Source organism: Strongylocentrotus purpuratus, unplaced genomic scaffold (assembly GCF_000002235.5).
Source record: "Strongylocentrotus purpuratus isolate Spur 01 unplaced genomic scaffold, Spur_5.0 spur5_scaffold_10, whole genome shotgun sequence".
Lineage (NCBI taxonomy): Eukaryota > Metazoa > Echinodermata > Echinoidea > Camarodonta > Strongylocentrotidae > Strongylocentrotus > Strongylocentrotus purpuratus.
This window is the reverse complement of record NW_022145595.1, coordinates 11,964,401-11,978,310: the sequence shown is the minus strand read 5'-3', so window position 1 is coordinate 11,978,310 and position 13,910 is coordinate 11,964,401. Positions and strand designations below refer to the sequence as shown.

Sequence of the window (13,910 nt, the reverse complement as noted above, 5' to 3'; positions counted from 1 at the left end):
TAGCTTGTTGTTTTCACGTCGTACGGAATTACTAGAAGCGCTAAAAGTACGAGTGCTAAATTTCACCACCTGTTCGTTTATACACAAATGCGGTCGGGGTTTCTGGAAATACTTAACAACTCCATACGAAATAAATTTTGAAAGAATTTGTTTCAAAGTTCAAACGTTTGGTCAATCAACTACCGAATTATCAAGAACGAAATTGTATTTGAAAAGTATTTGGTAAAGTTGAATAGTAGGAAGCTAACACTTTGTATCGATTTCGAAGGTTTGAAAGGAATCCCGAAGAAAGTAAAATTGAATGCCCTTGTTGTAATTTAAAGGTTTTTAGAGATAAATTTCACTATAATTTGTTTGTCCTTTTTCAAGAAAGAAAGACAGTTATATTTAGATCGACAGTTTGTTGTAAGTAACCTTAGCACATTTTACATGGACAAATTGTTTAATAGATTTAGTGTTAAACAATTATGAAAACTATAAGATTAAAAACAGTAATAATACAATTTTTTTCGTTGGATCCTAAGCCGGCATAGTCCTATTTTTGTGAATAAAAATGTAGTTAGCATAGTGGTAAAAAAAAAAAAACACGTGATATTGTAGACTTATAACTATAAATTGTATATTGTATACTAGTTTTTAGTTCACGTTTAATGTTTTTTTTTAGAAATATAAATATGTATTTTATCTTGTCTCTGTATTTATTTATATATCTTTCTGTATTGTATTGTAAATATGTCGTGCTCTCATACTCCTGAAGGGGGGGTCGATGTTCTATCTTTAGTGATTCAGAATATTATTTAAAGTTTACAGCCATATAGCTTGGACTGTACCAAAAGCGACTCTTTCAAGTTTTGCCCCGTTCTTGGAAAAGTCAAGAGACAGCAAATACCAATGGACTTGCCCATGAAAGCACTTCTCAATCTGTAGTATTTCAATTTCGAGATGATCACTACATTTGCTAATTAGGTAATCCGACACGTTTTTTTTTAATATGATTGTACTTCGCTGTTCAATCGGTTACATGATTGTCATGCAGGCTTATATAGCCGAAGTTGCATAACTCAAACTGGCCCCTATTTGTGAAGAAAACAGAAAGTTTTTATATTATCGCCCTCTTTCTTTCCGACCCAAAAATAATGGAATGCAAATTGTAGGCTTACAGTATTCCATCTTTCAGAGAAAAGGGGTGTGGCGGGGATATAAAAAAATCCAATCTCCAATGCATACGATTTGGTTATGAATCCGTTGAATCGGGGGTGGGGGACTTTGCAATTTTAATTTATAAAAAAGATATCTATATATATTTATAGCAACACCCTTCGATGAATTATGCATTTTATTTTGCGAGGTCATCTAGAGACCAAGCGAGATAATTTTATGTTTTTCAGTTTGGATCCCAGTGGTATAACACGTTTGATCACAAAGGTAAATCAAATTCTGAGTTTAATATTCCTTTGTCCTCTCTTTAATGGAAAGGCAGCCATAATTTTTTTTTTTAATAATTACCCGATTCCGAGGGACAAATCCTATCCATTTACATAATTTCTAAGGTTTACAGAATTTGTAAGGTTTACAAAATTGTCTTTACTGATTTAAAAGGGCGATCCGACCTTTGTAATAAATTCATTTTTATTGGAGCATAAGAATAAGAGAAACAGAACGACGAAATTTTAATTAAATCGGATCATTGTAATTATGATATAGGTTGTATATAAGTTTGAAATATAATTGATTTTTTTTTTTTTTGCCTAAATACAACTTGGCAATGCAATTTTTGTTATCGTATTAAAAAATCTTTTAATATTCAGAAAACCCGTATTAAATGTATATCCCTTTTTTTAAATCAAAATAAATCTAACTATGTTAACTATATTTCACTGTTTTATATCATTTTTCAGCATCTTTTATCATATTTATATCGTAGTTAAAATTATGTGATATTTCTTTACAATATGTGTTTTAAAACCAACTTATAACAAACTTTATATTTACGTATACATGCATACAAACTCATATGGTTGATCTCTACTCGGTGTGTCATCAGTAATTCTACTATTTTGTTATTCTTTATATGATATATGTTTTCTTATGTTTACTTTGTATTTTTATTGTAAATGCACGGCCCCATTGTGAAACAGCCTATAGAGCTGAACTGGGCTTTTACCGTGAATAAATAAACGAATCAAATCAATCAAATGAAAAGAGTTATCATGTTTGAAATATGAGATCACTAAATCCATGCGAATCTCATTTGCAATTTGGTCAGTGGTTTGTGACGTAATCATAACAGCGCAGCCTTCCCACTTGTCCTGTATACAAATATCATTAATTCCTTTTTTTTTCCTTCGAGATACTACTCAAATTATGTCATGGATAGCTTATCAATAATATCATTATAGGTCCTTTACGAAGAAAAGACCCTCTTGAGTCATACATTTCGAAAAATTGACATTTTAGATATTTTTTTGTATTAAAACTAAATGGGAAAGTTGTCCGGCACTACGTCACAGTAACCGTACTGATTCGTCCAATTTGAAATGCCCATAACCTTTACGTTTAATGATTACTACTCTCAAAATTTCACTTTCATATTTTTTTCTCTTCAGAATTCGGGCACTTGTGTGTTTCTCTGATTTTGTTCTGCTTTCCTTTGGAGTATATTTGTCTGTCAAGGTTGGATTTTCCTTTAAAGGTAAACATTGTGCTCTAGCCCTATTCATTATTAACAACACTATACCTCAGTATTCTTTTTATTTCTTTCCTTTTTTCTCTAAATTTGGGACGGGGGCAAATCCCCCCTCCCCCAAGAAAGAAATACTGAGAATATGTCCCCTAGTCCCCCAAAATTTACGCCCCTCCCCAAATTTTGAATTGGAAAGAATTTCATGATAGAAGCCTGTGGTGTAAATGGGGCTGACAAGAGTACTATGAGAAGAGTCTTCATTCTCATTTGAGAAAATCATGATTAAACAAATATTTCTTGCATTTGAAAGATAAAGTTACCAAGAAACTTCAGCTAATTAGATTTCTAAACTGATTATTAAATTAATAATGAAAATGCATCTTGAAGGTACCTTTAAGATGGAATGGACTTGTTTTTACATTATCTAAATATAGTAAAAAGATCATGACCCCCATCCCAAAACAGACAAAACATAAGGACCTACACAACGCAGAAGTGAAAGGTACTTTTTTTTGTTCATTTGGCATCGTGCCAAAAAATAATTCAAATATAGAACAATTATTTATTTCATTAATTAAGAAGATATGAGAACAAGGATGAAAGGTGAATATAAATGATGTGTGATCATAACATGAATAAGCTGCAATCTCTCTCTCTCTCTCTCTCTCTCTCTCTCTCTCTCTCTCTCATCTCTTTCTCTCTCTCTTTCTCTCTCTCTCTCTCTCTCTGTCTCTCTCTGTCTCTTTCTCTCTCCCCTCCCCTCCTCTTTCTCTTTTTCTTCCCTCTCTCTGTCTCTCTCTTTCTCTTCCCCCTCTCTCTCATGAAGATATATAATTCCTTAAACCATCTCTCCTTTCTTTATCGTTGCTCTATTTCTCTTCCCCTTTCATCATCTCTTCTTCTTTCTTTCTTTATTACCCTCTCTCTCTCTCTCTCTCTCTTCGATGACACAATTAATAAAAGACTTGTTATTAAACATAAAGAACATTACTGTTGTTGTTAATGCTAATTTTGAAATGTATAAAGCACGACATGTGAAACAACTACTGGAATTTTGAATTACTACAAATTGTCAAATCATACCGTTATGGAAATAGGAAAACCTTGGAGCAATACACGTGTTATCCTGAGATGGCGCACTTCACGTTTCTAGCGGTGTGAGCTTCGTGCGAGCACCGTGCAAATCAGACGCTTCATCATTGCTGTACATGGATATTGAAAACATGTAGTATTATTTTGGTCATCCTTTCCACAGTATCCCCAATTATTACTTTATTAGTTTGTTAAAAATGTGTGCAAGTTTATATTTTAGATTGATAAGGCAAGACAGGAAGGGTTAATATGTTTACAGAGCCGGTCACTGGCGCTATACAAGAAGCTTTCATCATCGTCATCATCATCATTGTTTTCATGAAGTGACGATAGAGAGGAAAATCGTCACGCAAAGTGAATGCAATTTATTTTTCACTACCGTCACTTTGTGAAAACAGCGATAGACTGCCCATATTGTCCTTTGAAGTCGACGTAGAGGGATTGAGGAATGATCAGACCAGCTTTCAGATCGAGAATATCGTCTCAGTCGGGGGTTATTTGGGACTTTTAGATTTGCGTCGACTGATACGGCCCCCCCCCCCTGGGGAAAAAAACGTGTAAAATTTTACCTTAATTTTACCTTAATTTTACGTTAATTTTACCTTTTTTTGGAGATGCCCCCCCCCCCTGGCGCCCAAGGGGGGGGGGGGGGTGCAATTTTTCAAATTTTCAAGGGCCAAAAAAAAAAATGTGCCCCACTACCCCCCCCCCCCTGAGCGAATTTTCGGCCGGACAGGGGCGGTGGAGCGACTTCCAAAGTTGGGGGGGGGGGGCACAAAAAGGGCACATACTAAGGGAAATATCGAAGCGAAAATATACAATTTTTTAGACATTGGTATATACCCCTACATTGTCATTACATTATTAGGGATGATTTTACTATTTGTTTCTCTTTATACACCAAACAATATATCGCACATGAAAAGGGGCACCGTATGAGAATGAAAAGGGGTCACTCACAATAAAGGAAAATTTGCGTTAGTTGAAAGAAAAGGGGCAACGATCAGATTTTAATAAGGGCATTTACCAAAGGTGAAAGGGAGCTTTTTATGAGAAGGGGGAAGTATATTAAAAAGAAAAAGAGGCACATGTTAAAATAAACGGGGCACTTATCAGAGATATAAAGGGATAATTATGAGAAGGGGAAGGGGCACTTGTCAAAGTAAAAGGGGCACCTTTCAGATTTGAAAAGAGCAATTATCAGAGATGAAGGGGGGCACTTATCAAAAGTGAAAAGGGCACTTACTCAGAGAGATTAAAAATGGCACTTATGAGAATGGAAAATGGACACTTATTGCAAAGTAAATGGGGCACGTGTCAAAATAAAATGGGCACTTATCAGAAGTAAAGGGGGGGGGGGGGGAAGGAGCACTGTGCCCCCTGCCCCCCGGAGTGCCGCCTCTTATCCTGGATATCCAAAAAAAGTGTTGTTCATTTTGAAAGTGAACCACCCGTCGTCTATCTTTGCTGTTGGTGTGGGATATTATTATGACATCATAACTTTGTACCCCTTCTTGGGTATCATGTGACTTGTTTTCTCTCTTGCAGAGCCCTGTCAGAAATGAGGACGCAGTACAGGGAAACCTGTCTATAAAGACCACCCTAGGGAGACAAGAAAATTGGTCTTTAAAGGCAGGTGGTCTTTATGTACGGGTTTCTTTAGTACATGTTTCAATGGGAAACAATTTTCAAGGCAAACACAAAATGTGGTCTTTGTAGACTGGTGGTCTTTCTATACAGGTGGTCGCTAAAGCAGGTTTGACTGTATGATACATCAAGGGCACTTCTAGGCTGCTATTGGCCAATCGAATGCAGCACTCATGTGAATGTAAGTATGATAGACGAGCCACATCCAAAATTCTCGCAAAGATATACATGGATATCGATCTATGAGCTGAAAAAGTGATCACTCATTGGACCTTTTGAATGGTTACATTAACACATTTTAGTCCTATTCTATCAAACACGCACATTTTCCTCAATACATATCTATAAAGTCCTGACAGAAAAACAAACCACTATAACTCAAATTGTTGTAAATACTTCATTTTATCGCTTTTATTGGTTCACCGATAATAAATTCCGACGTCTCATTGAACGATCAAAAGGGCAGAAGAAATAGAGACCCCTCACGATCCGTACCCTTCCTCCAATAAATATATAAACACGACACTGTAATTAGAGTATATATATCATATACGACATGATAATATCCCAGGAAGAGTAGTACACGAGTATAGATACATACATTAATTATTCAAGATGAAACAGTATGATTATAAAGTACATGTTCTACCACAGTTTACAGTACAGATTCCATTTCAAAAATAAAGTTATCATTAATGGCAAAATAGAACCGTTCATGAGATATATACTGTACAATATATTGTACATAGTTTTAAAAATCAAGTTTAAAATCAAACCGAGAGAAAAAAATGAAATCAAAGTAGGTAGCACCCATAATATCATGGATTTGGTAGGTATCTCATAAAGTTGACCATCTAGTTTATTTGACGAGCCTGTTCAAGAGTGAATGACCTTCATAGAAAGGCCAGCTCATCTGCCAAACTTTATCAATGGCTTGGTCAACCTGCACATAAAGACCACATATCTATTACTTTCGATATCAACTCGTCGGAAACCATGAGAAATCTCTCTCACCACCTATACCATATCGAGCCTGTTCAAGAGTAAACAACCTTCATAGAAGGGCCAGGTCACCGGATAATCCTTATCAATAGCTTGGTCAACCTGCCCAGAAAGGCCCTATATCTATTCATTTCGATATTAACTAGTCGGAAACCAGGAGGAATCACTCTCACCAAATCAAGAAGTTGCACGACTTCGGTTCATTTTTTAAAGCGATCTCAGTGATGATTCGCCTGTTTGGAGCTACAAGTTTTGGCGTTAACTCTGTGTAAAAGCATATGATTTAACGCCCTTCTGGCTCCAAACGATATTACGTGATGAAGATGTAACTGAAAATGAGCACATTGCCAAGCAAAAAACACACCAAAAAACAAGACATATATAATTTATCAGGTCTTATTTGCATGACGTCAGCAAGGGTAATTTGCTTAAACATTCCTTGTAAATTGTCACATTCCGTGATGCTCCACTTCTATGTATCTAAAACCCCGTCTTAACTGGAAAATAAAGTCGCGGTGACGTCCGGACGTTGTCCGGATGGCATTTACCCCCTTCCAAGTAATGGTTTCGATATTATAACAGGTTATGAAAACATTAGAAAAAGAAATTGCATCTCTTATTTTGGACATTTTAGCTCGATCATTTTGTGACATGGAAGTTCATGATAAATTGTATGATGGGGTGGCCAAAAGTTTGCGCGCATTTAGAAAAACACTTAGGAAAGTGATATATGATCCACGATTTCTCATATTCTACATGAATTTATTTAGATAAATTACTCCCAAATTGACAACAAATATCATCAAATTTGTCGGTATCACTTTGACATACATTTTGGATGACATCTTCTCACAAATCGAGGTTTTCTAGACCCTTGTCGGCAAGTTCATATTTTATTCGGCACGGACGCAAAGACTGCACGATTTGTCGATATTTTGTCAACTTCATATCCGATTCCTAAGAAAATCTAGTCGCTAGGTAATTTTATGTTCCTCTTTGCATTATTGGTATCATATTTTTGTAATCTTTTTGATTTTTTTTGGGATAGATATGACACTGTGCGCGAACTAGCGTCATGCTCGAACTTAGACCGAAGTCTCTGATATCGACGATTGTTCAGCTGAGAATACGTCTGGCTCCACTGACCACCTCTGTATGTGCATGGGGAAGGTTGACAAATGTCAGTTTTCCTCATACCAGACGGTTATTTCTGTCTAGCGCGGACTATGGATTAAAAAGGTAATCAATCAACAATATCTTCACAGTAAAGTATCCAATTATTTTAGAACGGCATTCGTTACCACAACTCTTTGTATTTCATCGGTCCAATGTATCACATCAATTCACTCTGTAATCAAAATCAGCGCAACATAATTATGATCAGAATTATTTAGGTGGTAAATAATATATTGCAGCCATATTAAAACACACCAACTAAGTCTAAAATCGAGTATTGCTTTCACACTTCAAAAATCCGGAATATATACTTGTTCTTCCTAAAGCATCGGTCACAAATACCATCACGAACTGCTACGAACGCCGTACGAACAATTTTCAGACCATTTCGTAAGATCTTCATAAGAAGGCCGTACGAAACCAGCGTTCGCAGACTGTTCGATGGTCTTGTCCAAGATTTCGTTCAACTTCGTATGCAACCCTCTATTCGTAAGGCGGCCGTACGAACGTCGTAAAAACATCGCGAAATACTCTCCATTGATAGATTCGTAATGGCAGACCAGTTGGGAGTGTTCAAAGTAATCTTAAAAAGTACGTGTTTGATTCACATGTAATGTATTGTTGTATATTATGTTCATATGTTTTATACTTTATACTCCTGTTCCTATGTTTGAAATACAGATGCTTTAAAAGTGATCCCCCCGTCAAGTGCGCCTTGATCATTTGATTTCAAGTGAATTTGGCGCCTTACAAATTTCATATATTATTATTACTATTATTGACGTAGGTGAAACGCCGAAGGAAGTACCAATGTCCCGTTCATAACCAAATGTTTTGCTCCACGAATATGCATATCCTTTACAAAACCTTCCAAAGATTATCATCATACACTAAGCACACACTGTGACCCATTCCTTCAAACAAAATTGAAAACATGAAACACCAATTAAGAAATCAAAGAAAGAAAGAACCGTCATTAAAATGGTGTTTGATATATTACAGAGATGAATATATTATAGTGAACATTTCTGGATATTACACGATTCAGTCGGGATTATTAAAATCAGCGATTTAGGACTAACTTGAAGTTAGCAATTCATGTTTCTATACACACTTTATAAAAAAAAAAACACCATGCAGTTGAGCACCTTAAGTTCATGAAGATATGAATTATCACAATAAAAGTGGAAATAGATCGTTCACCACATTCGAACATCAAGAAAATAAATAAGACACACGTCTTGATAAGTCAAAGCATACAGTTATTTGGATACCAATCAGGTCTACTATACCTTAATACATCGAGGGCGTTATCTGAAATTGTGTCCATTATAGCCTACATCAACAACATTACCATCATCATCACCACCATCATCACCGTTGTTATCATCATCATAATCATCAGCATTATCACAAACATCACCATCATCGTCAATACCGTCATCATCATCATCATTATCCTCACCATGATCATCCACAGCAGCATCATCATCTTCACTACCACCACCCTCATCATCACCACCATAATTATCATCATCATCATCATCATTACCATCAGTACCACCACCATCATCATTACCACCAAAACCATCATCATCATAATCAATTTCATCATTATCAACATCATCATCATAATCATCATAAACATCTTCATTAGCAGCAAGTATCATCATTTACTGACTTTAATTTCCTTTCTTGACTTAGGGTTCATATTATCCAGAAGTTATCTCATTGCCAGTTTATCTTTCCTTAGCATCATTCTGATATAACCTCACGTATTTTATCAATAAAAGAATCTTCACAATTTGGTCTCTAGTTATTCACTCTCAACTCCACTTAAAATTGCCTTGCTTGAAATCTTATTCGGCTTTTAATTATCAGAAAGGTTGAATAAACCGATTTACATATTCAAATTGTATGCATACTTAATAAACAAAGGTTGTTATTGACAACCTGAAAGCTTGTCCGATGCTTTTCCGACATAGCAGCAAGCAATGTTTGCAAACTGGATTCCAAGTATTGTAGTCCATTCATTAATAACAGGTTAATGGAATAACTCGTCGCTAGGTCCACAGGAAAGGAACATCCATACATTTGAATATGTTAATAAACCGGTCTCTAGCTTCACATCCTAAAAGAAGAATGACATTCCAAATACAAAGAGAGTATGGACTAAAAAAAAAAAGATCTTTCAAATTAATGATACATGATATAAGTTGTGAAAGCACACAGTTTATCAGTCTTTTTAAGAAGAATCATAACATTTAAAGATATTAACACTTCTTATATCACATTCTATCCATGAACTTGGTCTCCTTCAAAATATGAGATAAATTTCTATTCATATTTACCGATATGCAAATCCAGATCAATTAAAGAGAGATACAGCTGCAAGAAGCTTGCTTGGTTGATAGTTGGTGTGAGACACTCGTAATAAAGATGCTATAGACAAATTTTACAAAATATATTCAAATTGTATGCATGTCGTCTTCCACAATCCTTGTTCTTAACAACCTTCATGGTTGCCTGACATGGCAGCAATATGGAATATCTGCATTCTAACCACTGCAATACCAATTGTATACATGTCCTTTTCCACACTGCTCGTTTTTGACAACCCTCATGGTAGTCTGAAAAAGCAACAATAGCATATCTGAATTTTAACCATTGACATACAGATTTGTTTATGAATTGGTCTATCAAAGAGGGACTATGATGCAGGGTGGTTGAGGTTTAGTGGATATGACATGGGACACTCCTCAGGTTTAGGGTCCAATATCTGGTTATCAATGTGGGACTATGATGCAGGGTAGATTAGGCCTAGTGGATATGACACGGGACACTGGACCCTCAGGTTTAGGGTTCAATATCTGGTTATCAATGTGGTACTATGATGCAGGGTATATGAGGTTTAGTGGATATGGCACGGGACACTGGACAATCAGGTTTAAGGTTCAATATCTGGTTATCAATGTGGGAATATGATGCAGGGAAGATGAGGCCTAGTGGATATGACATAGGACCCTGAACCGTCAGGTTTAGGGTTCAATGTCTGTTTATCAATGTGGGACTATGATGCAGCGTAGATGAGGCCAAGTGGATATGACATGGGACACTGGACCATCAGGTTTAGGGTTCAATATCTGGTTATCAATGTGGGACTATGATGCAGGGAAGATGAGGTCTAGTGGATATGACATCGGACACTGGACCATTAGGTTTAGGGTTCAATATCTGGTCATCAATGTGGGACTATGATGCAGGGAAGATGAGGTCTAGTGGATATGACATCGGACACTGGACCATTAGGTTCAGGGTTCAATATCTGGTCACCAATGTGGGGCTATTATGCAGGGTAGATGGGGTCTAGTGAATATGACATAGGACCCGGACCGTCAGATTTAGGGTGCATGCAGTTTAACACTAATACATGAAGATGGTGCACATAATGCCTCCGAATCTAGAACCCAATGGAAGAGAGTCACTTATAATCTTGCACCATCATATGCTGATCTAGCCCATCTATATGTCAATTCATTTACAATCTATGGACAGAATAAAAACAAAATGACACAATGTAACATGTCATCTTGACTTTATGATAAGACTGGATGAATTTCACATACTGTTGATTATGATTTTAGTAACAGATTAGGCCTAAAATCATCATCAGATTGGCCATGATGATATATTCCTGGACCAAACATAAACCTGTATGCACCACACATTTCATTCATTCAAGCCACAGGAAGAATATATGTATGCATTCCTTTAAAACATATAATCAAGGCATTCATAATCATTGCACACACATGGATATAGCTATGTTCTTCACTGTTACACACACAAATACTGTGTCAAAGGTTACTGACAATTTGATGACCCCGTGACCTTTAAGTAAATTATACTGTAATCAAATGCACACAGATGTATTTGTACGCTTGCACTAGAATCCTCCAACTCCGAAGGCTCGTTCAGATGTGACGAGTTAAACCACGGTAAGAAACGCTGCCGCATAATTTTACGTGTAAATGAATGGCAAGTGCACGCAACCAAGGTCGTGTGAGGCGCGTGTGTGAACTGAGCTCTATGTTATAAGATACAGAAATGTGGAAAGTATTACACATTGTGTCATTATTACAAAACTGCCGTGGTTTTGCAGTGTCATATCTGAGCAAGGCTTAAAGAGAAGGTTGAGTTCTGGGAAGAGGTGAAAAATAATTTGTGAGCGTTGTATTATACCAGTGTGGAAGAACATCAGATTGCAAATGTTCCCTGGAAAGCATGGCTCTTTAAATGCCTTAATATTCTGACTATGGCATGTAACATCATAAAAATCGGAACAGATTTTCATGCCACATGTTTGTGTAGTCCCATATACATCTTTCTGTGTGTTTGTAACTTTACCAAGACTGGGCTAAATTTCTAATCATTTTGATGATTCCAGAACCTTACAGTATGCTAGATGATCAACCTGTTTTGAGCAACTCCACACTGTTTCTTTCACAATGCAATCGCATGACCAGAACTCAACTTTATCTTTAAAGGACAGAATGAAAGCAAAGAACACAACCTATAATTCCATCGTTACTTTGTGATAAGACTGTGGAAAAATGTCAGCACTACTGAGGTAAATAGGTGTACATGTATGGACTCAAATAACTATGGCTAAAAAGTAAATCGTATAGTACAAATTTGCACATTCAGCCTTTAAAAAGCTGGCTCATCTAGATAAATATTTCCACCAATGTCTATAAATATCATCCTACAATGAGCTGTACTCTAGTACAAACACAAAGAAAGTAAAAAAAACATCTTGAATAATCATGCTGAAATAATGGTGTCGTAGCAAAAATGTATGACATATTTCTTGCAAGGTAAGTTAAGAAAAAATAAATATGCTAGAAATTGATCATGATCATTTGTGACCTTTTTTTAGATTTAGGTTCTTGATTGGTTAGTATTTGACAGTGCCTGCACTATTCATAATCATCATTAATTATAAACATTAAGTTTAAACATCGGTAACGTGTAATGATATTATGCAGCATTGTTGAACACTTTATTTGGCCATGGAAAACGTCGTATCTAGCCACCTTAAATCTTCAAAAAGACCAATAATGACAATGTTCAACAGAGTACAGAACCTTTTAACAAAACAATAAGTCCAATTAAAAGAAAATGAATCGAAGGAGAGAAAAATGTCACTTGTGCATAAACAAACGAGCCAATTAACAAACGATTTTCACGATGTTTCCAGCATGAGAATAATATATAATCAGCTTGCAATAACATCTTTCTTTGTTCTCTTAAATGATTTATCACATCACAAGGTGTATACTGTTATATAAGATCTTTGGGAGTAGGTTAAGAATGATATACCAATACTGTGTTTCATATGTTTCTTCTTTTACACTGCTCATCTTGGGCTACATGAATTGGTCCTCGATACGAACCCTTTCGAAACACTCACAATTTGTTCACGGCACATCAACTCTGAGTATTAAACTTTTCCTTTACTTTTTACATTTGAGCTCAAACGATGAACTTCTTTATCTTCGGCCCGATTGGAAAGTCTTTCCTTGTTGGACTATAGCTTGGTCAGTCTTCTTGAATAACTTGATATTGAGCTCTGCCTTCCAAAGCTAACAATGCAACTCCTCCCACTTTGTCTCTGTTCCTTAATCTCTTTTCCCATGATGCAGTCGATGCGATAGACATGGTTGACTTCTCTCTCCGCGGCTGACGTCTAATCCTAGCATCTCTGTAGTTCTGTTGTTAGCATACAGCCAACTTTGAAAAGGTCAAGGGTGCGGGGTATGACCTTCAGAAGTCCTTGTCCCAACCCGACGTATCGTCTTCCGGAGCTGCCTCGTGATCGGGAGGATAGTCATCAAAGTTTGATGCATCGGAATTCGATCTCACCTGATTCAAAACAGTGACAAGAAACAGAAGCAGACAACATCAATAAAGAGCAGATATTGTATTTATTTGGTAGAGGTATATGATTGAAATCATATCTAGACATAGTACATCGATAAACTCATTGCATTTAAGTTCAAGTTCAAGTTATCTGTTAGCCCATACAATGCAAGACATGAAGTAATTATGAGGATGATTTTATACATTCTAGCTACACACAAAGGATTTTTTCTGTGACTCGTAAACTTGAATGTTATAGAAATTGATCATGATAATGATGCTTACCGTAGGAACGATGGGAGGTGTTAGACTTCGTTTCCTTAGACCTTCCCAGTTGAAGCCATCAAACCATCTGTAAACAGAAGAAAGTAACAAAGAATGTTATTTA

At 36.2% G+C, this 13,910-nt stretch overlaps 1 protein-coding gene across 1 annotated transcript in view; it reads right to left on the bottom strand.

Moving 5' to 3' along the window:
- Window positions 1–12,065: 12,065 nt before the first annotated feature.
- The window catches only part of LOC589462 (cGMP-dependent protein kinase 1), a 49,489-nt gene continuing 47,644 nt past the window's right edge, over window positions 12,066–13,910 (bottom strand). Inside the window, exons 16-17 of the mRNA XM_030979507.1 lie at window positions 13,808–13,874; window positions 12,066–13,525 (exon numbers count right to left, since the gene is read on the bottom strand). Of these exons, the coding sequence (XP_030835367.1) occupies window positions 13,427–13,525; window positions 13,808–13,874 (166 nt within the window). The 3' untranslated portion in view covers window positions 12,066–13,426. The remainder of the gene's footprint in view (window positions 13,526–13,807; window positions 13,875–13,910) is intronic.